The sequence below is a fragment of the Pseudomassariella vexata genome (assembly GCF_002105095.1).
Source record: "Pseudomassariella vexata strain CBS 129021 chromosome Unknown BCR38scaffold_6, whole genome shotgun sequence".
Classification (NCBI taxonomy): domain Eukaryota; kingdom Fungi; phylum Ascomycota; class Sordariomycetes; order Amphisphaeriales; family Pseudomassariaceae; genus Pseudomassariella; species Pseudomassariella vexata.
The window spans coordinates 2,156,528-2,181,946 of record NW_024467961.1 but is presented as its reverse complement, the minus strand read 5'-3'; the positions used below and the strand labels follow the sequence as shown (position 1 = coordinate 2,181,946).

At 51.3% G+C, this 25,419-nt stretch overlaps 9 protein-coding genes across 9 annotated transcripts; 4 read left to right on the top strand and 5 right to left on the bottom strand.

The window, feature by feature from the left end:
* Positions 1-918: 918 nt before the first annotated feature.
* On the bottom strand, positions 919-3,795 carry BCR38DRAFT_457559 (GMP synthase; the record flags this gene model as incomplete). The annotated part of the gene is made up of 17 exons (XM_040862054.1): positions 919-938; positions 1,012-1,197; positions 1,362-1,398; positions 1,450-1,677; positions 1,740-1,783; positions 1,960-2,011; positions 2,074-2,174; positions 2,249-2,404; positions 2,460-2,492; positions 2,547-2,610; positions 2,666-2,829; positions 2,941-3,054; positions 3,129-3,292; positions 3,348-3,387; positions 3,436-3,468; positions 3,537-3,684; positions 3,748-3,795. The coding sequence occupies 17 exons, from the start codon at positions 3,793-3,795 to the stop codon at positions 919-921; spliced, it is 1,632 nt and encodes a 543-aa protein (XP_040716545.1).
* Positions 3,796-6,751: 2,956 nt separating this feature from the next.
* BCR38DRAFT_409093 (uncharacterized protein) lies at positions 6,752-9,044 on the top strand (the record flags this gene model as incomplete). The annotated part of the gene is made up of 2 exons (XM_040858341.1): positions 6,752-8,955; positions 9,011-9,044. The coding sequence occupies 2 exons, from the start codon at positions 6,752-6,754 to the stop codon at positions 9,042-9,044; spliced, it is 2,238 nt and encodes a 745-aa protein (XP_040716544.1).
* Positions 9,045-10,463: 1,419 nt separating this feature from the next.
* On the top strand, positions 10,464-13,077 carry BCR38DRAFT_409092 (uncharacterized protein; the record flags this gene model as incomplete). Its single annotated transcript, XM_040858340.1, has 2 exons — positions 10,464-10,814; positions 10,900-13,077. The coding sequence occupies 2 exons, from the start codon at positions 10,464-10,466 to the stop codon at positions 13,075-13,077; spliced, it is 2,529 nt and encodes an 842-aa protein (XP_040716543.1).
* Positions 13,078-13,342: 265 nt separating this feature from the next.
* On the bottom strand, positions 13,343-15,398 carry BCR38DRAFT_432636 (cyclophilin type peptidyl-prolyl cis-trans isomerase/CLD). The gene is made up of 3 exons (XM_040860196.1): positions 14,767-15,398; positions 13,938-14,692; positions 13,343-13,809 (listed from the first exon to the last, which is right to left on the bottom strand). Exons 1-3 carry the CDS (start codon positions 15,116-15,118, stop codon positions 13,798-13,800), a joined length of 1,119 nt encoding a protein of 372 aa, XP_040716542.1. The 5' UTR covers positions 15,119-15,398; the 3' UTR covers positions 13,343-13,797.
* Positions 15,399-16,718: 1,320 nt separating this feature from the next.
* Positions 16,719-17,618, bottom strand: BCR38DRAFT_196504 (uncharacterized protein). The gene has a single exon (XM_040854062.1). It carries the CDS (start codon positions 17,134-17,136, stop codon positions 16,783-16,785), a length of 354 nt encoding a protein of 117 aa, XP_040716541.1. The 5' UTR covers positions 17,137-17,618; the 3' UTR covers positions 16,719-16,782.
* Positions 17,619-17,895: 277 nt separating this feature from the next.
* Positions 17,896-18,965, bottom strand: BCR38DRAFT_196501 (uncharacterized protein). Its single transcript, XM_040854061.1, has 2 exons — positions 18,486-18,965; positions 17,896-18,435 (listed from the first exon to the last, which is right to left on the bottom strand). The coding sequence occupies exons 1-2, from the start codon at positions 18,796-18,798 to the stop codon at positions 18,176-18,178; spliced, it is 573 nt and encodes a 190-aa protein (XP_040716540.1). The 5' UTR covers positions 18,799-18,965; the 3' UTR covers positions 17,896-18,175.
* Positions 18,966-19,772: 807 nt separating this feature from the next.
* BCR38DRAFT_409090 (uncharacterized protein) lies at positions 19,773-20,936 on the top strand (the record flags this gene model as incomplete). Its single annotated transcript, XM_040858339.1, has 3 exons — positions 19,773-20,066; positions 20,171-20,403; positions 20,462-20,936. The coding sequence occupies 3 exons, from the start codon at positions 19,773-19,775 to the stop codon at positions 20,934-20,936; spliced, it is 1,002 nt and encodes a 333-aa protein (XP_040716539.1).
* A 178-nt stretch (positions 20,937-21,114) lies between these two features.
* BCR38DRAFT_196427 (mitochondrial ribosomal protein subunit L20-domain-containing protein) lies at positions 21,115-22,180 on the bottom strand. The gene is made up of 2 exons (XM_040854060.1): positions 22,073-22,180; positions 21,115-22,005 (listed from the first exon to the last, which is right to left on the bottom strand). The coding sequence occupies exon 2, from the start codon at positions 21,927-21,929 to the stop codon at positions 21,342-21,344; it is 588 nt and encodes a 195-aa protein (XP_040716538.1). The 5' UTR covers positions 21,930-22,005; positions 22,073-22,180; the 3' UTR covers positions 21,115-21,341.
* A 1,629-nt stretch (positions 22,181-23,809) lies between these two features.
* Positions 23,810-24,913, top strand: BCR38DRAFT_457553 (uncharacterized protein; the record flags this gene model as incomplete). The annotated part of the gene is made up of 1 exon (XM_040862053.1): positions 23,810-24,913. One exon carries the CDS (start codon positions 23,810-23,812, stop codon positions 24,911-24,913), a length of 1,104 nt encoding a protein of 367 aa, XP_040716537.1.
* Between the last annotated feature and the right edge of the window lie 506 nt (positions 24,914-25,419).

Sequence of the window (25,419 nt, the reverse complement as noted above, 5' to 3'; positions counted from 1 at the left end):
ACTGAAATTAGCGTAGCATGGCGTCAATACTGCACCAATCCAACAGTACCGGCGCAGGGGATTGTTCCCGTAACGAAATTAACGAAATCGGGTTTGAATCCGACGCTTCCCCAAGCGTTTGCACTGCCTACAGCTTCGGGACGTCGCCCTTGGGGATACTTTCCAATGAGAATCGTGAGAATCGACCACGGACTACATAAGTTTGCAGAGGCCCAAATATCAGAAACTAGATCCAAGGACAGCGATAACTCGTGTCTTGCTGCGTACATCGCGAGCAAACCTCCACGACGACTGTTGTGTCTGCAAGTCTCTTCTGCTGTGTCATGCCAGTCTAGATGGCTAGCCTGCGGATGTGAGGCTGTGAATTTATTACGAGTCGTCATCGTCGGGTGATGACGACGTTCCACAGGGGAGTGGAGTTCATTTTGCAGCGAGATGTGTTTCGGTAAGTTCGGAATAAGAGGCGCCCCTGGTGGACTCCGCGGAAAGGCACTAACTCGAAGCAACAATCACGTCAGCTTAAGGGCGAGACTCTGGGCACTAGACGCGACTTTCGCATGCTCTTCACCGATGCTGCCAAAAGCATCGACCAGAAGACGGCAAAAATCGACGTTTTGGATGTCAAGTGTGCTCAACTCAAAGCTGGAGGAAGCACTGACCGCAGTGCCCCAACGTACAGTCAGAAAGGATTGTCAAAACGTTGTGTATCACAGAGAGGAAGGCTCAGATAGAAGGGGACCGCTTAGAATTGATCCCTAGTTAAATTGAGAAGACAGAGAAGGTGAAGCGCCAAAGAAGAGCTTGCGCTGCTACTGCCATCTACAGAAAATTGAGTGTTGTTGGTCTTGAAATGTTGATTGAGGGCCGAAATTGTGTTCATCTCTGGGGGCTGATCACTTCCGTGGTACAGACACCCATTCACTCTAATTCGATAGTGCCTATTCAGAGTCAGTAACTGAAGTTCCAAAAATGAAAATAGCAGTAAAAATAAAAAAGTTTGAAAAGTTTTACCGGGAGGCTTGCTAGTGCAATCATATGCCACCCGAGAGACTCCATCAACCTCATTCACGATTCTCCGTACGATCGCCTTAAGAAGATCGAACGGAAATTCGAACGGCTCGGCGCTCATGAAATCAGCGCTAGTAACAGCTCGAAGAAGAATTATCATTCCTAGTACAGTTAAATTAGCTTTGATCACTCGACGGATTCTCTTCGGGTGCCAACACACCGTAGACACGACTGTCTCCCATCACCCCTACGGCTGTGACACGGTCATAAATTAGCAATCGTTTAGAGATGTGAGCCCTGTTTGCGTGACTGGTACTTCTGACATCCGAGTCGACAAATATTGGAATACATACCCCTGTTTGTGTCAAGGGCGGCGTAAGCTTGAGACATCTAGAGTAACGTTAGTAGCCGATTCAGGTCAGCAACGCCGCGAGCACTTACTTGATCATAGATGCCCGCTTCCTTGATCATGGAGATGAAGATATGATCGGCCTTTCTGACAATTTCTACGCGTTCGGGGGTTACTTCCCCAAGTACTCTGATGGCGATACCCGGTCCTGGGAATGGGTGACGCATGACGAGGTCTTGGTGAATACCAAGTTGGCGGCCAAATTCGCGTACTTCATCCTTGAAGAGCTCCCTCAAGGGCTCAATCAACTTGAGACCTTGCTATCGTTGGTGTTAATGTTAGTTATCATCATACAGAGACGGCCACTCTCGGATTTACTGACACCGTTCATCATACGAGCCGGGAGGCCGCCGACGTTGTGGTGCGCTATGTCCATTATTAATAAACTTCCATCTGAGACGATGCATTAAGTATCGAGACGCAGTTATTTTGGTAGCGCAACTCTTCCAAACCTGCTTTTTTAAGGGGCCCCGGGGGAAAAGGGAGAGGTCGAACGGGGGGAAATGGTCGCAGGGCTGGATATTAACGCAACATAGACTTACACTTGATGGTGGCTGAAGGTCCTTTCCAACTCAACGACTCAATCAAATCCGGCTGATGATGTGAGCTTATGATCTCCAGATGACCTAGTCAAGTTGCTTTAGGGGTAGGCTTACATAAAGGGTGCCTTGCAGAAACCATTCCACTTTGCCAGAAAGGGGGGTATTCTTTGCTTCTTCCTCGATTCGGATCGCCTCCTTCTCGAATAGATCGATGACTATTATTGGGTTAGCAAGGCGAGCTAGGACCCGGCTATACCTCCCCCAGAGGGATTCCAGGGTATAAACAAACAGGTTTCTCCTATAATTTTGCGCTTAGCCTCGGGCTCCACTACGCCGGCAAGACGACTAAGAAATAGCTCTGCCGCATCAACAATCGTTAGGTTAATGCTGAGATGTTGCTGAAGCGTCTCCTTGACCTGCTGGCATTCGTTAAGACGCATTAATCCTACAGAGAGCGTGTTAGTGCCAGTTTGTCTAGCGACTAAGAATTGGGTCCTAACCAGTGTCCACGAGGATGGCGTGGAATCGATCACCTAAGCAAATGTCAGCCTGCCCTCAATATCTATCATGACCATCCGGGGATGTACCGATTGCTTCTTTCATCAATCGAGCTGCCACCGTGCTGTCAACACCTCCGGAAACCGCCCCAATCTGTCGAATTGTGGTTAGTTTCCAACACTCTAGTATGTAAGAGGGTTTGACTCACAACTTGGGCCTTGTCGCCAACAAGCTTGCGAATCCTGATAATCTCCTTCTCAATAAAATTTTCCATTTTCCAGGACTGGCGAGCTTTGCAGATCTTAGTAGAAAAGTTGTCGAGTATCTCTGTACCGCGGTACGTATGGTATATCTCGGGATGTAGCTGGATTCCTGCCAACAGCCCAAGTCAGCGGTTGATTAGGCGGACGAAGAATGGTTTAGGGGCAGAACAAGATAGCAACGTTGCCACACAAGCCAGGAAAATAAGCAGGAGAGACAAACCAAAGATTGGCTTCGTCTGGTGGGCAATGCCGGCGAATTCCGTATTCTTCGTGCTGGCAATTCTAACGAAACCCTCGGGCAAGCGGACAAGCTTATCGAAGTGACTCATGAAGACTGTCTAAAAGTTAGACTTTACGAAGTTCTTTAGAGCAGTAGCTGGGGCTGTTGTTGTGTGGACGCGAGCTTACCGTGTATCGAGTCCCCCAAGCCCTCGAAGAGGCGGTCGACATGGTTAGAGCCGCCGACCTTGTGAATGGTGAGATCTGTTTCGCCATACTCGCGGGCCTCACCACGGGTGACATTTTTGTCGTTAATCCGCCAAGCAAGCTCTTGACACCCATAGCAGATTCCACTGTGATCTGCTTAGCAACTTGTTATCTCTCCGAGAAGCAACACTAGTCACTTACAGAATGGGAACTCCCAAGTCAAAGATGGCCGGATCGACGTCTTTCCTGGATCAGTATAGGTTTGCCAAGCAAGAGGGAGCAGTCTTACGAGGAGCTCCTTCATCATAAACGGAAGAGGGACCTAGGCACTAAGTTATTGATGTTGAACCCTGGTGACGTCCTGAAGGGCAAATTCAATGGGGCACAAACCTCCGCTCAAGACGATTCCGACAGGGGTCCAGGTGAGGTTCGCAAGCTTGGTGGTGCATGGCAACATCTCGGCGTATACATTGAGTGATCTCAGACGTCGCAGAATAAGATGGCTTGTTTGACTGCCGAAATCCAGAACCAAGACGGTCTGCGTAACTTGGAATTAGCTCTGAACGAGTTCAGCGACAGACAGACAAACAGGTCGACTTACGTCAAAGGTGCTGTGAGGCGCGGCGGCCTCCTCAATATTGGCGGCCATTTAGGACTAGATGTTCGGTGAAAGCCAATGTCGCAAAGAGCGTTCAAGAGTTTGAATTCAACGTTGTTAATCTTTTTGCGGCAGAGGACTTTGTGGTATGAATCACCCCGCCATGAGCTGCCCCTCCATAATGGGAAGTATTTTGAGTATGAAAACTTTACACCTGCTAGATGGCCCGTGCACGTACAGTACCTAGATACTTTAGGGACTGTCCCAGATCGTAGAGAATCGTCCTTAATCATTATGACAATTTCACTGGGATGAGCTCAGGGTATTTACGCTTGATTGTGTTCTTTGTTAACCTACAAGAAATGAATATATTGTAGATCGTATGTGGGAAGCTCTGGCCTTGGGTATAGAGGAGTACAAGGCAGGCAGGTACGGATTGTTGAATTTAGGGACCCCTCGGGCGCCAACTTGGGATTGGACCCTTCGTAGCACCAATACAGCCTCTGGGGTTTGGAATCCGACACAGTATAGGTATAGTTATAAGTGTCGGCTAATACGCCGGCACAATACGGAGGATTAGATAAGATATGGAGGCCTGCGCGCCTGCTAATACGTGAACATACTGTGAGTTGGGATTTTAGCCCAATTGGCCTCGCAAGTACGATCAACCTTGCAATACCGATTAGCAAGTCATAACGTTGAGAAATCAGTGTATTCAGGAAGAATTAAACCTTTTTGTAAGGATTTTATATTACAGACGAAGAGTTTTAGTTAGGAAAGGTGGGGTAGGGTAACTAGGTACGGGAGGGTACGCTAAACTATCGCAACTAGGGGCGTAGCGAAGACCTTCAGACAGAAGGCCCACAGGGTTGAGTTAGTGGACAGTAGAGAGGTGGATGATAACACGGGATGGCAGGTAGATGGAGCTACCATTGAGTTGAAAATTCCAGACAACAATACGCTGCCACCGGATACGACACCGTAGCTTACAGAAGTGCCACTGGAATCCAGACTGGCGGACCAAACTGGTCCAAGCCGGCCCAATGACTTGCCCAGGAACGCTGAGAAGGTGGGAACGCGCGTACTAATCGGAAAATACCACGACATAGCTGAAGTATGGTTTAATAAATCGATCGTGAAAAGTATTTGCGCCTACAGACCCACCGCATTGAACAGAGATAAAAAAGCATCTAATAGTATCACATGCCTTCAAACAAGCAGTCACACTTTCATCCCTCTAGGCCTCCCGCCTCTTGAATGACAGTTTGCTATGACACGGGCGAGATTAAACAAGGCTTGGAGGTTGCTGAATTTGCTTGTTCTCGCGTCGTCTGTAATCTCCAGGGCGCGCCTGGCCACCCCCGAGCTACCCGGGATATATGACAATTGGACGGCTCAGGTCGGCCGGCAGTCACATCTGAAGAGGCTGTGCAACCCGTGTAATGTGCGAGAAGCGCAAACAGTGGTTGGCTTCTGGGCGATCAGTGATCTGCTGGTCCGGGCCCCCAAACACACATTTCTTGCATCTGCGACACTCTGCGCCGCAGACGACTTTATCACTTCAGAACTTGTTGCGCGACAGGTCCATTCTCCACGATCTGCTGTGTGACTTGCGCCCGCAAAAGGTTTGGTTTGGGGGGGGTGTGTGGTAAAAAAAAGCCTCGAAAGCCTGCTGAACCGGGCAGGGCTGGGGATTTTCATCCCAAAGCTAAGATTGAGTCTATTGGAAAATCAGCCAAAATCCAGTGTGGTGGGCGTGGCGGCGTCGTCTAGTGAGCAGTGCGGCGTGCATAAACGATGCCATCATTCGTCCTATTTTTGGGCAATTCCCTGTTTGGAGTGGCGTCGCCATTGTTGACGTCTTGGAGTAAGGGAGAGCAACATCAAGTGATCAACCAGCTGGACTCGTGATGGCAATAACCGACAAGAGCGCAGCTGACAATTGTTAGCGAATAGATCAGCGAATAGAGACAAGAAAGTTGAGAGGGTCCATTGTGCACGAAATTGTGCTGCGAGCATCGTTGCATCAATGGTTTGTGTACTCCATGTAAAAAAAGGTCAAGCGGGTCAGTAGAAAGTCTTGGCTCTTGTCGCCCAGGCCCTTCAAAACAGGAAGATGGATGTAGCTGCCGTAACAGATCTACCCGCTTTCAAGGTTCCCTAACGGAACGACTGTCGCAATTGTCATGCATTGGCCTGGCTAGGGAGGTACTTTTGTTATGGACGCCACCGGTTTCCCCTGGATGCGGCAGGGTCTACTTAAGTACTTCGATGAAGCGCGACTAGTGGGCTGGCTACGTACTCCGTAATTTGGAGTTCCATTCCCACCCTGCACGTCCACTCTGTTCAAGCGCGACATGTCCAACCCCCGTATCCAGCCAGACCCCGGCCTTTCCTTTCGTGACCCCTTGGAAAAGCGAATCATTCCATTGTCCATCAAACACAAGCGCTGGAGTCTCTCTTCACTCTGTCCACTCCACTATTCGTATTCCAACGCTCACTCACTCTTCAACTCTCCCTCTTCAACGGCAGCTTTCAAGACATCAACCTTTTCCGCGAAACGGGTAGACATTTCGAAAGTGCCATCCATACACTTCGCTTCTAATCTGGTTCCTTTTTTACTACCCCCTTTGGTGACGTACCACCGCCGCGCTCGTTTTTTAGACTTTCTCGCACAGTCAGTCGACCAGCCGGACGGACAGCTTCCCCCAGGGGCAGAGTACCCTCACTACTTTGAACTCCTGCCCACGTCCATGTCCAAGCCCCATCTTGATTGATTGAGACGGAAGAAAGAGATAGAGAAGTCCGGTCGCTTCTTTTGACCATCGTAGCCTGGAGCCCCCGACGAATGCAACACATCTGAATCGATCAAAGGCAAAACAAAAGAAAGGGACAATCACGAGGAGCCAGCGGCGGATAGCCACCATTTCCATCCCCATCAGAGGGCCCGACTCCCAACTCACCCACTTCAACATTCCCTTGGGACCCACAACATCAATCAGCCATCATGAGGTTCTCAGTATTGAAACCTCTCGTTTTTCTCACGGCCCTTGCGGTCGGCACTGCCGCAGAGCCCATGCTCACGTCCAGCTCATTAAACACATGCCAGGAGGACTCAAGTTTCACGGCCAGTCTATTCAAGGTTGTCTTCACGCCAAACAACAACTCAGCATCAGTCGATATCGTTGCTACTTCATCAGTGGAAGGCAAGGTTGTGTTCGATGTCGCCATTTCAGCTTATGGCTATCAAATTGTCCGTAGGACAGTCGATCCTTGCGATGCTGGACTGGCTGGTCTCTGCCCTATGACGGCTGGCAAGATCCCTCTGAACTTCAACTTGCCCGTGGGTGCTGACGCTATCACTCAAATCCCCGGTATTGCCTACACTTTTCCCGACCTGGACGCCACTGTTCGTGTATTCCTGAACATGACGGAAACTGGGAAGAGCGTGGCCTGTGTTGAGGCGGATATTTCCAATGGAAAAACGGTCGACCTCGTTGGTGTGAAGTGGGTTCTGGCTATTATCGCTGGCCTGGCCCTGGTATCTTCTGCTGTTATCAACGGTCTCGGCCACTCTAACGCCGCTGCTCACGTCGCCTCGGGGGCCCTATCCCTCTTCGGTTTCTTCCAGGCTCAGGCCATGCTTGGTCTGACGGCTGTTCACCTGCCCCCGGTGGTGCAATCATGGACGCAAGATTTCCAGTGGTCCATGGGTATCATCAACATCGACTTCATGCAAACGATTTTTACCTGGTACCAGCGAGCGACTGGCGGAACTCCTTCGACCATCTTCGACTCCTTGACCACTGTCTCCGTCCAAGTGGAGAAGAGATCGCTGGCTGACGCATCGATGAACCTCTTCCGAAGAACCGCAGCAATGATGCCTAAGGCGTCCGCCTCCCTCATGAGACGAGCCAATGTTCAAACTGGATCTGGAAGCTTCATCGTCTACGGTATTCAGCGCGTTGCCTTCAAGGCTGGCATTGAGACGACCAACCTCTTCATGACGGGTCTGACGTTCTTTTGCCTGTTTGTCATTTTCACCATTATGGGAGTGACCGCTTTCAAGGGTTGGTGTGAACTGGCCGCAAAGCAGAAGTGGATCAAGAACGACACATTCCTTGAGTTCCGTAACGGCTGGCTTACTGTGCTCAAGGGCATCTTATTCCGCATGACTCTTATTGGCTACCCACAGATGACGATTCTCTGCTTGTGGGAGTTTACCCAGATCGACTCGCCTGCTGAGGTCGTGTTAGCCGTCTTCTTTTTCTTCGGCATGACCGCCACTCTGGCATGGGCTGCATCCAAGGTTATACGCATCGCTCGCCGGTCTGTTGCCATGCACAGAAACCCTGCCTACATCCTCTTCTCGGATCCTCAGGCTCTGAACAAGTGGGGTTTCTTGTACATCCAATTCAGAGCATCCGCCTACTACTTCATCATTCCAGTCCTGGGATACACTCTCATTAAGAGCATGTTCATCGCATTTGCCCAGAAGAGTGGTACCGCCCAGGCCGTTGGGTTCCTCCTGATCGAGGCCGGCGCGCTTATCGGTGCCAGTGTTCTGCGGCCATGGATGGACAAGAGCACCAATTCGTTCAACATCGCCATCTGCGCCATCAACTTCATCAACGCTATTTTCCTTCTCATTTTCTCCGACGTCTTCAACCAGCCAGCCCTCGTCAACGGTGTCATTGGTCTCATTCTTTTCTTCCTTAATGCCATTTTCGCCCTAGTGTTGTTGTTGATGGTGATCGCTACCACCGTGGTCGTCTTTGTGCGCAAGAACCCGGATACCCGATATCAATTCATGGCTGATGACCGAGCATCCTTCATGAAGTCGCAGAGCCAGCTTACCGGAACTACGGAACTGGATGCTCTGGCGGCCACTGCTCGCGGTGACAAGAGTGGATACAAAGCAGGTTTAGATCTCGACGACGACAATGAGTCCATCTCTTCCGACTCGATGCGCCGCCGAACTGATCCCAACATGGCAGCGCTGCAAACTGCTCATACCGGTCCACGCGAACCATCACGATCTCCGGTTGATCCGTCCGTGCCGCTATTCCCGGCCAACGGGCAGCGCGGGCCTCTTGCCGCTCCTGGCTCCATGAACAGAGCACCCAGTCCGTACGGTGGTTCAAACGCGTCCGTCTTCCGGCAACAGAATAACGCCAGCCCCTCAGGGTACAGAAATCAAAATAATGCTAGGTGAGTCGAATGATGAAAATGATGAATATGAATATAGTAACTAACAATACTTCAGTCCGTGGCAACGTGGTGCTGGTTACGAACACTAAGCTGGGTATCATGACCCGAATGAGAAAGATTTCTTAGACTGGACTTTTGTCCAGACGTTTGTTCATATTATGACAAATGGGCTCGGAGTTAATTGTTTTCATTTGCATGGTCGAGGAAACCCTCCATTGGGGGTATTTTGGCTTCACTGGATCGGTCTTTGGGTAGCTGTGGAGGTTGTCACCAACAGCCAAATCCCGCAAGGTGGCCTTGGAAACCCTGATGCAGAAGTCGCATCAGGCTCCGGAGAAGAAACAACCCAAGATGGTTGCGCAGCCTTCTTTCACTCTCTATCCCTTGGCGCTGGCTACTTGAGCTCTTCTGACTGCGTGAGGAAGGCGCCGGAAAGGCAAGAGTTGTCAGAAGATTCTTACCCACTGTACCAACGCTCGTGTAAATGCACGCGTTAGCAGAAGGGGCAAGCAGCACCTGGGGACAGCTGGACTGGGGTAGGGAACTGGTTGAGCTTGGTGGTATTAGATTTGCCGTTCAGATGCGGCAGAAACAAATAGTTAATTGATTTACAGTCAAAGTTATAAGTGCTATTACGTATTTGCTGAAAATCGCCACATGCGACTGTATTGTTGTGTACACTGTTCGGTGCGAAATAATCGTGAGGCCTTCACATTGACGGTGACAGGGCGAGATACTGGACTGAAGCCTCCGTTTACGAAATTACTCAGGCTATAGAGGCATTCCAAGTAGATATCGGAGCTCTACGCCTCATTCCGAGTGCTGATACTGCTGTAGCATGTCGTATGACTACTTCAGTAGACAGTAAGCTAGGTAATTATGCTTTATTGTGACTCCCAGCCATGTTCCGTCAGCTTGGAACGTGGCTGCCGGATACGGGGACGGACCGATACGGCTTTGGTAGATCGCGATATCTCATGCTGGATCTTCATAGAATTGCCATGGCCGATCGTTTCAAGAAGTAACGGAAAAACAGCTGTGGCAAATACTCCATACCCCACACCCTGGATCGGCGTTTCCTCTCCAGGCTGGTTTTCAGCATGACGTAAACATCCAAAGCTCTGTAAGAACTGCTTCCCATATGAAAATATATTTCTGTATTTCTATCCACGCATCTACGTAGTTTACTACTATAATTGCAACCTCTCTGAAAGAAGATCGCGCCGGTTTCCCATATTTTCTGGTGAATTTGTTTTATTAGAGACTATACAGGGCTTGAATTCAGCTTTCCAGCTTTCCAGCGCGCCAACCCCTCCTAAGTAGTTGCTCCTGAGAGTCTAGACCAATTCTTGATCTCGATCCCCATCCCATGCATTCAATCACCTGATTAAACCACGCGTCTAAGCTCGGGCAAAGAAGCCGGTCAGTATTCTTCAAATTAACAAATCGTACAAGTGTTCCCGGCCTTGAGGGAGGTGTTCGGCGTTCATGTCCAGACTTGACTCTCAATGGTGACCCCAGCCTCTTCCCTGCCAGGTTCGGTCGTGCCGGCGCAACTGGGCTTCCTGGCCATCTTCAACCCGACCCTCGGCACCACGGACGAGACCATCGATGACCAGATTGTCTACTACGCATCTGTGAATACGCAGGCTTCGCGGCGGCGCAACCGCTCGCGCGCGAATCCCACAGAGAACCTGTCGAAAGACGAGCGCAATGAGCGACTGAGGCAGATCGGGTTGGCGCAGGGCATGGTCGACTTTAGTCGCGGCTTTGCCCGCGGCCAGTCGGTCAACACAATAGAGACGGAGAAGAGTCGGGTGGTCCTGCATGAGCTGGAACCTGGCTGGTGGATTCTTGCTGTGAGTTGCAAACAATAGCTTGGTTGTTGCAGGTGCAAACACTTTACAAAACCGAGACTCTGACGCGTTTTTCTGCCACCTTTAGTCCATCGACCTGACAAAACTACCTTTACCACCGCGACTGGGCGCCTCGGCTTCGAAGATGAAGGAGGAGGAGTCCGATAATGTCGAGTACTCTTCGCGTGAGGTCAAGCCGGCAGCCCTGCTGTTGCAGGACCTGCTGCGGGCGCACTCTATTTTCCTGCTACACCATGCCGCATCTCTTAGTGCGCTGTTTGTGCGATCGAAGAGGTCTAAATTCGTCATCATACTGAGTCGTTACTGGGACCTGTTTCTGTCGACGTGGAATGTCATGCTTCACGGCAACCCGGCCTGTGCTGTGCTCGGTGGCATCAAACTGGGGGCCTGCGGCGAGCTCGGCGTGGGTGTGGGTGAGGAAGAACGTGGGAGTGGCGAGAGAGAGGTACTCGAAGGTTTTGTTGGTAGAGTCGAGGGACTTGTGGATCTGGTCGTCTCCAAATTTGGGGACTTGGACCCAGAGAAGACATCGGATTCGGCCAGGGATAGGAATTCCGATGACTCGCAGTCTTCCCAGTGGCTCGGCACTGGTGAGGAACCCGGAGCAGAAGACGGTGCTGTCTTTCTGGGTGTTGGTGCTCTATCCAGGAAGTCTTTACGAGATATCACTTACTGGATGGAAGACTTGTATACTTGGGGAGAGAATGCATATGGAGTCAAGGAAAATGCGACTTCAACGAGAGTGAAGGCCAGACGGGTCAGGGTCCAGTCTGGTGCCGAAGCTCTCAGCAAGCTGTCGGCGCCTCAAACGATTGAAACCGTGGGTTCTACCCCAAGTGATCAGGTGAAAGATAGAAGTCCCTCCGCCTCGATATCTAATGGAGTCGAAGCGAACGATGATGGGCGCATGGATAAGTTCATGAGCTATTTGAGAATGGGCTACGGCACTCATTGGTCACTTGGCAATTCTGGTACAGAGAGCACCCAAGAAAATGCCCCAGAAACTGCCCAAGGCGCCCAAACCCGCAATCAGAACGAAGGAGAAATCGAGCCAGTACCTAAGAAGGAACATGCGACACCTACGCACCCCTTTACTCAGCGCTCATCCACGCTTGTAGACCGGTATTTGGGCCACTACCTCATTGGGCTCCAAGGAGATGTGGACCATGCAGACAGCGAGACTCCAGAGAGCAGGGACTCAGATAGCTCAGAGTCGAACCAGCGCACCCTGTTGCGAACTCTTACGGTAGAGCTCGAGAATGAGGGACATGATCGGCCGGAAGCCAACATTGCTCGAGATTTCGGCAGTCACGACAACGAGCTAGAAATGTCGAAATCTGGTCGCAAAGGCTCAGCAGATCCCAAGTCACATTTCGACAGTCAAGACCGGAACAAAACCAAGAAGATGCGCGTTGTGGTCTACGCCAGCAAGCCCTTCATATATGCATTCCTATTCGAAAATCGCACAGAATCCCTTGCTTGGGGCCCGCTATACAAGTCTCTCCACTACCAGCTGGCACCCCTGCGGAAGACACTCGCGTCATCTACCAAGTACCGACCCGACAAGCCAGATGTCGGGGCTGTGGCTAGCCACATTTTCGACTTGGTGTGGGACCCGCGGGCCCTGACGGTTCACTCGACCATACCCAGCATCCCAGAGCCGCCATCGCTTGTGCGTATTCAAGACGGTCGGCAACAGCAGCAGCAGAGCACATGGTCCCGTGCCGAGGCCCTGAACACCCACACTCAGATTCTGAATACCTACGTAGCAACACGGGGCAACTTCACCGATGTCGAACGTACGTGCAAGACGAGCCGCGGGTGGTGGGTTGTCTGGACTCGCATCATGGTCGGCCAAGAGTCATCCAGCACGACTGGGACCACAACTCCGCCTCCGCTTTACTCGGAAGATAGCAAGGAGTCCACCAGTACGCAGACCACAGACTCGTCGACCGATGAAACCACTCTGAGTATGAACGCCTCGGACAAGACTACCAAGGCCGGCAGCCGCCACGGTGATGCTGCTGGAGGTCGCGGCAGAGGTTGGAGACGCAGACACGAGGTCAGCAAGGAAATATTCCTAATACGCAGAGCGGGAGAACATGGCGCTGGTGGAATTAGGGGCATTAGCAACTCGTACGCCGAGGGCGGTAGCGGTTGGGCCGACGGTGCGACCCGGTTGGTCCAGGGGATTGGTGTCGACACCAAGAGTTATGTGGAGGGTTTGTTGACTTTGGGCCGGTGAAAAGACCCAACATCATCACGGTTATCAAATCAAATAGGGTGTGATCTATATTTGAGCATTGGGGCTTTTTGCTAGGTTGGCATGGCTGGGAGCAGAGGAGTGAGCCAGCGGCTGGGTTTAATCAAACAGGCGAAGTCATAATTGACGAACATGATTATTATCTCCCTGCTTGCATTACGCTGTATTGCGCTGTTAATGCGCTGTAGATAATACACGTACACAACACGGACATATGTATGTTTATGGACGTGGGCTAGATCGTCCTGCAGCAAATACCAAATTTACCAAATACACATAGGATACTCTTGTATGCTCTACGACTTTGCCAGCATATTGTACCTAGAGGTCACTGATCACGCCCGCGTACTATCTTCTCGGTGCACCTTATCAGCCTGTGAGGGTCATACACACGTTATTCGCAGATAATGCACTGTTCGTAATGAGCAAGGGGGTTGAGCAAGTTGTGCGTATCAATCACTCTTTTACTCATGTTTATTTGCCAAACCTAGTTGCATGCTAGATTATCTAGCCCTAAGAGTCCGGTTTTATAGTTTTCTTTTCTTGTGCCAAGGAAAGCGGACTGGCTCAATGTATCCTTATTCATGGCCACGTCTTGTCCGTACGCCCTGTCAGTTGACCCTCAAAATGGGCTGTCATGCAGAAGAATCCTTGAACCGGGAATTTCTCCGTTACCATTCGCCCTTTTTATTTGTGTTAACCCTAGTTAAAAAACTGTTTACAACAAAAGTCAGTAAAAATCCTCTGGATTGAAACTCGAGTTACTTGGACAGGATGTTGTCTCTTCATGTAAGAGAGGCAAACTTGACTCCCGAGACAGGGCAGGCGAGGAAGTCACTGACCTTCTTGTAAGCGGCCTTCTCCTTGGCCAGGCGCGCGGCGGCGGCCTTCTTGACGGCGTCGAGCTCCTTGCTGATGGCCACGTCACCCGGCACCAACTTCTTGGCCTCCTCAAGCGCCTTAACAGCACCTTCCTCGTCCTTCATCTTGTCCAGGGCCAGACCACGGCGGTACAGCGCCTTAGCCTTCTCGATGTCGGTGATGCCGGGCACGCGCAGTGCGCTCGCCGCGGCGCGCTCGGCGTCCTCCCAAGCGTCAAGCTTGAGGTTCATCATGGCCGAATTGCTGTTGAGGGTGAAGCGAAGGCTGTCCATCTTGGTCTTGGTATCGGCGGGCTCGTCCTTGAGTTCGGGCTCCTCGTTGAGGTAGCGCAGACCCTTCTGATACTTGTCGAGGGCCAGCGGCACATCGCCCGACTTAAAGGCCTTGTTGCCATACTCCTTGCACTCCGCAGCGATCTTAAGCACCTTCTGCGCATCCAGGGCCTCGTCGTTGTCTTCGGGGAAATCCTCGTAAGCGTCACCCAGAGAATCGGCCTGCTTGTTGCCCGACGCCGCTGCTTCGGCCGCCGCGCCCGTCAGCTCGCCACAGTCAGTGATGACAACATCCTTCTGCGGCTTGTCTCCAGATTGCGTGGGCAGGTTCTCGATCTGGCGCACAATGGACTTGCCGCTGCGCACTTCGCCGAACACAACATGCTTGTTGTCGAGGTGAGGGGTCGCAACGGTTGTGACGAAGAACTGGGAGCCATTGGTGCCTGGAGAGCCAGTCATGTCAGCAAAAGTTCACTCGATTTCAACTGTGACGTGTGTTCATTTGTTACTTCCTTACCAGGTCCAGCGTTGGCCATGCTTAGCAAGAAAGGGCGATCATGCTTCAACTCAAAGTTCTCGTCGTCGAATTTGGCACCGTAGATGCTTTCGCCGCCGGTGCCATTGCCCTCAGTGAAGTCACCACCCTGGATCATGAACTGCTTAATGACGCGGTGGAATCCGCTGCCCTTGTAGTGGAGGGGCTTGCCGGTCTTGCCCAGACCCTTCTCTCCCGTGCAGAGGGCCCGGAAGTTCTCAGCCGTCTTGGGCACAATGTCGTCATAGAGCTCGAAGGTAATGCGCCCCGCTGGCTTCTTGCCAATGGTGATGTCGAAAAAGACCTTGCTGCGGGTGGGCTTGTCGTCAGCCATTTTGAGTGTTAGATGGCGTAGTGGGTTTTTGGTTCTGTAGCTTCAACAGGTGTATGAAATTGGCTGGCTCGGTGAGATGAAGTTGCGGAAAGATGGTCGATCGGCTTGAAGGTATCTGGACCGTGGGTGCTGAGATTTACATAAATAGGATCAGAATAAGACTGGGATTAGGCAAACGCAATCTGGCTAAATTCAGACTAGATGTTTGCAATTCAAACGTTTCTAGCTGAAAAAATGAAAGGCTATCGAAGCGGGAGGAACGCACAATAGAAACTTCCAGATGTTGGTGTCAGGGTCTTGCATCGTGGGGCAGACGAGGGGTAGCTCCGGAATGGGTCTAGTCCCCGGGCTGCACTTGCATAGTGAGCCGATCATGACTGAAGGGCTGTGACAGGGCTGGAGCTGAGGATTATTCTCCCATCTCCGGTCACATTAGCACTCAAATTGCAACTACCACAGCAACTTCGCAGCCCAGTCGTTACCACCTCATTTGCGATACCATGGTGGCATAGACCATTTTAACATTATTACCCTAACTACAGTATTATACCGCGGCATGACCGTCGCTTGTCAGCAGATTAAACTGTCACACCGGTTTCCAATACCCTACACTCGCAGCGCCGCGAAGTTGTTCAGATCCTTCAAGCCTCCTTCAAGAACCTCCAGCTTCCCCTTCAGCTCAACTGTCTTCCTTGAGCACTTGGCACCTTCAAACCCGAACTGCCCGATTTGCGTGGTCTGAAAATTGCCACAACATCCGCCGAGAACACGTCCGGCAAGCGCTGAATGAGCCGATGTTCGACAGCATTCACGGAAAGTCAGATGTACTCTGTTACTCATGGGCGATATGTTGCCGAAGCCGCTTGCACATCCACAATGGAAAAACGCGAAACCATGCAGCTCACAAAAGAATATGTCGTCAATTTCTAGTGAAACATACACGGATTTTATCAGTTCCACGTAACATCAGTTGGAATAGCCACTCAACTGATGGTAGTTTCTCGTCGTCGCTCCACTGCGGTTGCTCGATAGCAGTCATCGTGTATACCCACGAGCCAGCTTAACGGGTTAGGAGACAGGGGAGAAAGCCAAGCATACCTTGTAATAAGCTTCAGCCCTAAGCAGCAAATTGGCTGGAACGTTTCCGTGTCAGGCTCGGTGCCGTGCATTGGCAAGTACCTTAAGGTTTGTGTAAGCCAATTCAACATATATGGATTGTTCGGTCGTGTTCTGGACAATCGCAGAAGACCGCCCGACAATTGTCTCGATTTTTTTGGACGTGCCGCGCAGCCTACACCTTCTGGACGGCCCCGGTCATGTAGGGCTTGTAAGCGATTGCGGGACAAGGCTGTTGGGGCTTAAAGAAGATCCCAGAACGGACTTTGTTCTCGAGCTCTTGCTTCAGGCGTTGCAGGTGTGGTTCAATGAACAGTATCAGAAGACGGTATTTGGTCTTCTGACCAAAACCTCCGTTAAGAAACGATCGAAATTAATGGCCCCAGTTTCGTGTGAATCTTGCGTAGTCGAGATCGCATAGCTGCGATGCCGAGTTACAAACTATCAAGAGATGTCCAGAGGGTAGCAGACCGGAGCTCTCTCCCACAAAGACCCCGCGCCTCGGTCGTGTAGCTTCTCATGCTATGACCTCGGTTGCAAAGTACATATCAACTACAGCGGGTGGGACGAGATGGATTGGGGCCCATCTCTATCCAGTATGCCCCGCCCTTGGTGCCCTGTTCAAGCTTGTCTGGCTTTGCTATTAGGCCAAGTGTTCTTTCCCCGAGGGGATCAATATCACGAGCAAAGTTGGTGACGGGCTGGTTGGCGAACTGGTTGTCTGCCGAAACCACTGTCAAAATAATGCCGCGAGATTGACGCATGCAAGAAATTACCAGGCTTGCAACCATTCTCGAGTTCTCTCCTGATTGATTCTTGCCGGCAGCTCCAAATACCGCGCCCTCGGATCGCAGTTGATCGATGAAGTCGAGTAGATTTCGATGGTTGCTGGACTGCATCATCAGAGGTTTGGAAAGCTTGCTGGGCAAGGTCGGTAGCCATGATGACGGACGGTTGGCAGAATGCCAATCTGTGAGTGGGTGTCGATGAAGGGATGAAAAGAGTAGGTACTGCTGGAGAGTGGGCTTGGAGATCTTAAACAAGCAGCCCAGAGCGAAAGTTGTGAAGAATAATACTCGAAACACCAGGATACTATCCACAAGACGTTCTGCTTAGGCTCAAGGCAATATCCCATCCCTTGTCATAGTTTAGTCATTACATCTGCTTGGAAATATTGGTCAATCAGTCTAAGGAACGGGCATCAGAGAATAGGAAGCAAGACCAGTATACAGAGTCTGCAGGCATCGATCTAAAGACAAGAAGAAAAGCTTGCACGTTGTAAAGGAGGAAAGACAGCGAAAAGGTTTTCCAGGACAACCAGTATACGCATGGCTCACCACTCAACGAGAACGGGGAGGAGCTGGAAACTCAAGGGAATATCAACACCATAAACTGCGAACCGTCATCCCATGGCTTTATGTGACCACGAAGCTCATTGAGAGTAGTACTTGTTGAATAAATTGCTGTTGGCTCACTGGGATTCCTGTCATGATAGGTTGCAAATTATCAGACCAAAACTCATTTGTTCTCACTCGGGTTTGATAATTCATCTCATTCCAGTTTCTCATAGCCGAAAAAGACAATTAGATGGGGTTTTCACGTGTCATTCGACCATGTGTTGAATAGATCACTGTGAATAAGGATTGGTAAATATTATGTCCCAGGCACTTTACATTCCACCGACAGAAGCACTAAAGTAATCCTGGAAGCCTCCGAGCCATGCCCGGGCAGAATGTTTACATCCATGGCATCCCCATATTACTTAAGCGACGTCTAAAAATAAGAAAGAATACCATTGAAAAAACACCCGATGCTGGACGTCTTACCCGGAACTGCAGAGTTTGACGAACCGGACGTCAACTTGCGATTGGCGACTTTGGATGAACCACTTGCGTAGTCCATCGGTCAACATAGTTAGTTCTCAGAACCACATAGACTGCGTCAACTGCCCGCACTATATTTGCCTCGCGGGGATGACAGGACCCTACTGGGAACTGGGGGGGTTGCTTCATCTCGTTCCCTCTTATGAGCCTTTTCCTCTGAAGGAAAGGCCCTTGAGCAGAGCTGGATTGGAATCGTCAGGCCGTTTATTAACTTATTGCTCCGGGGCGAGGAATTCCATCTCGCGGAAATGAACGCAAAGGTCAAATTCGATAAAGGCTTATAAGCCAACTTGAGTAATATGTTGAAAGATACCGAATCTACTGAATCTAAGCTGCCTACACCGAGTATATTGAATTGTGGGTCTCACCGTTCTCGAACGCCAATTCTCCGGTTTTCGCGCCGGTGCGGACTATGCCTTGAAAAATAGCAACGGTATGAGACACATGTGTCTTACTTGGAAGTCTCTGTGAGTGTAGTTCGTGAACATCACCGTCGCTTGGACCTGCCCGCTCCGGTTTCGCTCGAAGTCGATTTGCGCGCCCCAGATTTGCAGACGTATACAGTATAGCTGGTGGATAATGGTGACAGGAAACCTGGGGGTTCCACAACATGCATGGGGTATAGGTAGCTTGCCAAGCTCTTCTGAGACCATACTCGTGTAATACATAGTTCGATGGCATGCAATGGATGTTTCCTAGAACCTTCCTAGAATCCTCGGATAGACTCGTGCTTCTTTCTCGGTTAACGGCATGAAATAGTTGCACATACGGAAGCCGTTATGCAAGTCTACCAACAACCAGTAGGGCCGGGTCAACCTTGAAACTGGATAAATGGAAGCGAAGGAAGAATGCGTGGGCGTCACATGGCAGTTCAATAAGTGACCCTAGCTCCATTGGTACTTAAGCAATAAGACTAATCAACCCTTGCAAGACGCCAGTTTCTCCCTGTCCCCCCACCCAACGGAGACCAGTGACGATCTCTTTTTGGTGGGGTCAGTTGACTAAAGAGACCGAGCTGACCGCAGCACCAACGACTCAGCTTCAGACCCAACAACAGCTCCGGTCCGGGAGGGCAACTTTGTTTGATCACTTCGAGCTTACAGATGGACAGGAATTTATAATTGTTTGTTCGATGTCGTCTAGTTTGTGACATTCCTCTGCCATTCCTCTGCCATTCTCCGCTCCATTCAATTCTCGTCCGTCGTTTCCATCTGTTTCTTTCAATACCCGTTTCCGCCTACTAAATTTAGTTTCTCACTTGAAAGATGGCTCTCTTTGTGGACCTCGACGAGGAAGGCGAACCGCTGAGTCCGACGCAGCCGCAATACCATCACGGCGTAAAGCCCGAATGGAATGGCAATCCAGCCGCGGCAGCAAATGGAACGGGCACAAGCACGAGCAATGGCGACCGCCCGTCCTCCTCCGGGAGTGATGCGGCGCCCCCTCGGCCTCGCGAGAACCCAAATAGGAATGGGATGACGGAGGCTCTCGGATGCTATCCGTAGGCTGGCCAACCCTTATATTCTCTCTCTCTGTATGCGCTGTAACAAAACCCCCCTCTCTCGAGCAGTTGTTGGTCACATAAAGGCTCAGACTGGACTCGTAGAGAGGGGGGTGGCGGGATTCACTAACACGGCACGCCACGCAGGGTCGCCATGGCAATTGCATCGTCTCTGGACCTCAACTCGCTCGATAATCTGTCGCGCACCTGTCGCCAGGTCCGCGAGGGCTTGCTGCAGTATCGCAACCCCCTCGTCGCCCATACCCTGCACTGCGAGAACGAAGACGTCGCTGTCGACCCTGAGGACACCTTCCGTTATCGTGCCCGCGCAGGCAATTACTACTACAATGAGGATGGGCGCGCTGGCTACAGCTACAGTGGCAAGAGTGGGCATTGCGCCAGGGATTTGGTTGCGGAGTGTCGACGGTGCTCGAGGGTTGTGTGTCGGGTAGGTTACATGCTGCACACGACGGAGGAGTCCACGCGTTTTTAATGTGGACTATTTACGGGCGCAGAGAAAATCATAAGTGCTGATTGAGATTCTTTTGGCAGAATTGTGCGATCAAGCCTCCGGCATCGATTATGGTCCGCGATCGACACCGGCGACTTTGTGTACCATGTACTAAGGCAACCCTCGGCGCTCTGGTCAAGCCGCCGTTGCTGGCGAGCACGCCCGCCGATTCCCCCGTCATGAAACGAGAAATATGCACGTGCGAGAGCGACGGCGTCTGGTTGTGCCAACCGTGTGGGAGGTGTATCAGGGGTGCAGATGGAGATTACAAATCGTAAGTCGCATAGTTTCGTCGCAAATGCAACAAACGTTGGTGGCTGATGGATACTCAGCTTATGGAATTGGCGAATGCAGTACGGCGAAGTACTCGGTGGGCTCGGCACCGGGATCGGCGACGGCGACCGCGGCGTAATTTGCGGACGAGACAGCGAATGCTGCAACGCCAAGGAGAAAGAGCACGAGACAGACTGCGACGCCGAGGACGCCCGCGAGCTGGAGCGCGGCTCGCCGCCCTCGCCGCCCTGGGTCACGCCTTCGCCCTCGGGGTCGCAGAGAACTCCGTCGCCGCAGCTGGGTCCGGGATATACCCGGCAGGAAATCGAGGGGATAGGGGGCGTGGTCAAGACGGTCAGGGTCACTATGGTCCGCGTAGGTGCCTGCGTGCCCGAATGGGAGGACGAGAAAAACAGTGGCCGGATATTGGGTCGCGAAGTCAGCGGACAGGCCCGGAGTTGGTGCGGTTGGTGCTGGCGAGTCATTCCTGGGAAGAAAGACTATGAGACGGCGAAGACCGCTTCTCCGACGTAACGAGTGTCTGACTACCCATATGCAATTATGGGATAGGCTGCATAGCATGGTGTCAAGCGGTACACCTGTGAGTGTAGCTAAGGGTAGTTGGTGATCTGAAGGTTGGACCCCAAGCTTGTCGGTTCTCCGTCACAGGACGAGGCTTGTTTGTATAAACAAGTTCTCAAACCTTCGAGGGGCCAGATCTATTATAACATATATGATTGTACAATAATGGGGACTGGTATATGACAGATGGCATACCCGAGCCCTTTAACGCCTTGTTGGCAATGCCAGATGCTTACGAGCCCCCTTTCGGCGACTCGATGTGACTCCGAGTCCATCCAATGCGCTCTTAATGTACTGCGCAGATCCTGTACAGTCTCCCGCGGATTTTTCAAGCATTTCTGTTCCTACACTACTTCACTATAACTCGCCTCGAGCGAGCATCTTTTTGCGCTTCTGGCGCTCCTCTCTTGCATTCGTCCGCATTGGCCCCCACCGGGCCTTGATAGCCTCTAGCCTTTCCCGTTCGCTCTTCCAGTGCTCATCGCTCGCCTGGCAGCACATCATGACGAACAGCTTAGTGCATTGGAATTTCTCGGCCAGCCGTACAACGCTCCATTTCGCTGGGTTCTCGTTTCTCAGCTGTCGCATCTCTTCGACTTCCTCCTTGGTCACATTACTTCTGGGCTTGATTTCTGCAAGCTTACCAGCCGGCGGTGGGAGAGGTGCATTATGCAGATCCGAGGTGCGCAGCAAGTGGGTGAGGTTGGCTTGACGTCGCGGGTCCGACTTCGGGAGAAATTTAAAAGGTGTGTGGTAGACGGATGGCGCTGACGAAGGGGGGTTGAAGATAATATGGTCTTCGCTGTTTGGCGTCAAGAAGGAGACATCGGGGCGGATTTTGAGGGCCTTTTTCGTGCGTGATGTCGTGGACTGACATCGCCGCGTCGTGCGTATGACTGTGCTCGTCAAGGAGCAGAATGGTCTCAAGATTTGCCGGGCTTCCATCTTGGGATCGAAACGGAGATTTCCGTGCTCTACTTGTTGAAGGAGTGATGTTTGGTGTTTGGTGAGGCGGAATGAGCTGGCAGTTTATTAACGCGACATCGTTCTGCCCAGCTCAACTCGAATTTTCTGGAGCTACCACCTACTTGAGAGCCAAAAAGCGTCGATTTGGATGTCGAAGATTGGTTGCGGAAGAAAGAACGGCCCGATCCTCAGTCAACGGGTAGTGGTTGCACAGGCCACACAAACTCCTGCGCGGCGGGCATCATGGGCAGTAGGCTTGGAATGACTATCTGGATTGACAATCTCGATTGGGCTTCCCCTCACTCCATCAATACCAAACCATTGGATCGTATGGGACAGTATCCTCTCATCTCTGTACAATGCGATCGAGCTAACCAAATGCTTAAATGCATTTGCATATCGGTGATGGACAATAATGAGCGCTACTTGCTTCTCTAGAAAAGAATGGACTTTAATTCTATCGGAGAAATTCAATACACCAAATCCGAAGCTGAGGGCGGGGAGTCGGGATTTCTGCCTTGGTTGCGCATGCTGGTGCAAGAGGACGACGGCGATACTCGGAAACCCATTTGACTGGAGTGCTCAGCATATGTTACATAGACTGGCTTGGGCGCGGTTGATGAGCCGGAATAGGACTGCATCAGGGTCGGAGCCTGGGCTGTGTTGGGCTTTCTTCCAAAGCTGGTCGATATTTTCAGCACCCTGACATTGATTGCATTGATTTATGCGACACGCTGGGCCGTGATAGACCCAATAATTCGTCATCGCTCCCATCCGGCCCAACCAGTTTGTGTCGAGTGACAGGCGGCGTGGCCAACAATCAGGGACCTCAACTTGGAAACGACCGTCCCCGGGACAAAGAAGTTCTTAATGCATCCGGTCAAGTCACGAGACGTAAATAGCCTCCTCGCAACCCTCATGATCTGCCGGCCATTTGAATTGTTTGACATATTCGCATGCATTGCTACACCCTCGATATTTGCGGCCGCATCTCAAAAGAAGTCCGTTGTTCGTCCTTGGCTTTGCCATCCCCATTTATCATAGTCATCAGTAGGGCCCTTAACAACGTGAGAACTCAAAATCTTTCTAAGGTCTTACGTCAAGTACGGGTGATCGCGCAATTCCATTTTAGAAGCACCAAGACTGCTTCAAACCTTCAACGTCCGTCGCACCTCGCAACAATACTCAAGTTTCTTCCAACCACCTGATCAACAGTGGCTGTTTCCGTAGGATACACACAGGAAGCCGTGCAACTTCCAGCGCATCTAAAACACACCTCGACTTGCAGTCTCCAGAGTGTCACCCTTCACGGTCGCCTCACCCCGCCTCGCAATTGCCGTTTCACCGACTTGAGCTCTCAAGACAGTCAAGCATTGTTCATCTAAACGGCGAAGTCTGGTTAACTAAGACTTGACTTGCAAGTCCATCTTTCCCGGAAGGAGTTGCGTCGTACCGCATCCGCTATTTGATTCTCTGCACACGGCAAGAGTCCTCGGGTCAACAGGCGGTCGGTGACTTCCAAGTCTCCATCTCCACCCGCGCGTTAGCAAACGTAAGTGCTTGCTTGCTTTTAAATGATAGCTTCGTTGAACCCGACAAGTTCGGAGAAAGAATATCCAATACCTTACTTGCAGATTGAGTGGGAATAGCGCCTCTTGCCTTGACTTGGATTTGCAGACCGCTACGAAGCAACGAGGATCTGACCCCTCCGCTTATCGCGCGGACGCTCGAAAGCCGGCATCGTCATACCAGTCATTTCATCCGATCACCGCTGACATTGACTCGCGCCCCTTTAGATTCCAACAATATCTGTGCATCCTGACACCTGGAATTCCGCCAATTCGATCCCATTCGACGAAATGAGTCTTGCTCCTGCAGCAGATATACAGAAGGGACCCGGGCTTTCTTTGAGGGAAATAGACCACACTGCAACCGCCGAGTCGGCATCCGGCTCTGCTCCACTCAGCAGGAAAGCGACCAACTTGGAGACGGGCAAGACTGAGGCCAAGCCTAAGAAGCGAAGCTTGTTTGGCTTTGGAAAGAAAAAGACCGACGATAACACCGCAACTATGGCGAAAACAGTGTCCAAAGCGGATGCGAATCTGCCAAGTTCACCCCCTACCAACAACATGACACAGCTATCTTCACATCGATCAACGACCACATCGCCAACCCCGCTGGACACCCCACACATGATACCGTCTTCGCCTGGCAGGTCTCCACGACTTGCTTCGCCCGCCGGATCGCAAATTTTCGAACGCGATGTCCAAGAAAGCGCCGTCGCTATGCCCGCTTCGCCTGCGATCCCTTCCCATATCCAGGTTGAAAACTATATTCCCCCAGCTCTCGACGCATCGTCAGAGGCTATCACGGATGGCCATCTGAACCCGGACAGTGTCGAAATTGTCACCCACGCGTCTCATCAGCCTGCATCGGTGACCGTAACTGGAACGTCTCCATACGATATGCCGCCGAGCTCATGGGTTGACGAGCTGGCATCATTGGCCGAAAAGGAAGAAGCCGCGTCCAACTACGGTTCGCTCGATTCGGCCGACGTGCGTCGTTTGAGTTTCATCTCCTTCGCCGACGTCGTCCAGGCAGAACATGGCCCTCACGGAGGAGCGGGAGGAAGTCGCGAGTCTATGCATCTTGCCGGCTTGACTTCTTTGAACTCAGGTAATATCAACCGCTCGCCTTCACCGATCAGGTCGCCTATTTCATCCCAAGGACCAGAGATGTCGCCCCCCACGAGCAAATCAGGATCTTTCAAGGGACTGGACATGTCACCGTCTCGAAAACCTCTGGGCAGCTCTGCCACCTCCACCAAAAATACCCTAGGTGTTTGCAGCAGTGGTGACTTGAACATTGAGACCATGTCTCAGGCTTTGCGACGAACTGGTAGTGCTGATCTCAGCGCAGCGCGCAGCTTACCCATCAGCCCTATCGAGGGACCGTTCCGTTAGAAGCGGATTGTTTACTGATATAGTCTCGCTTGAACTCAATATTTGCAGCTTGATGAAACCGCTTGGTATGGCTAGAAGGGCCTAAGTGAAACATGCCGAAAGCGGCGGTGGTCATTTTTGTTTTTGACTGAACCCGTGGATACCGTTTGAGCTTTCTTTGGGCCTTGGGCATTGGAGTTGGAAGATATGATTCTGGCATGGAGCTTCATTTTACTCAGGGCGATGTATTCGATTCTCGCATTCCGTTTAGGCTCCGAGGTCGAATTGGAGGCCAAGTTTTGATATTTCATGATTTCCGCATGACGGACGGGAACCAGGGGGCTGTTTCGTATCAATATCCCGAAAAAAGAAACAGCAAGCGGATGAAGGGACCAAGCAAGCTGTGAAAGGCATGGCCAAGTTGTATATCTGGTAAAATATTCCGTCGGCTTTTTTTGGTGAAATACATCGACATTGAGGATACCGGGGTCGCTGTGGCACTTTTCTGTTTTCCATTGACACATTGT

What these genes read in the sequence shown, in the direction of transcription:
- BCR38DRAFT_432636 (XM_040860196.1), bottom strand. Translation starts at nt 15,118, where the DNA reads ATGGCTGACGACAAGCCCACCCGCAGCAAGGTCTTTTTCGACATCACC. An exon ending in CATGGCCAACGCTGGACCTG is followed by an intron (nt 14,693 to 14,766) that starts GTAAGGAAGTAA and finishes CTGGCTCTCCAG; the next exon opens with GCACCAATGGCTCCCAGTTC.
- BCR38DRAFT_196504 (XM_040854062.1), bottom strand. Translation starts at nt 17,136, where the DNA reads ATGATGCAGTCCAGCAACCATCGAAATCTACTCGACTTCATCGATCAA.
- BCR38DRAFT_196501 (XM_040854061.1), bottom strand. Translation starts at nt 18,798, where the DNA reads ATGCCATCGAACTATGTATTACACGAGTATGGTCTCAGAAGAGCTTGG. An exon ending in AGAATTGGCGTTCGAGAACG is followed by an intron (nt 18,436 to 18,485) that starts GTGAGACCCACA and finishes TAGATTCAGTAG; the next exon opens with ATTCGGTATCTTTCAACATA.
- BCR38DRAFT_196427 (XM_040854060.1), bottom strand. Translation starts at nt 21,929, where the DNA reads ATGGAAGCCCGGCAAATCTTGAGACCATTCTGCTCCTTGACGAGCACA.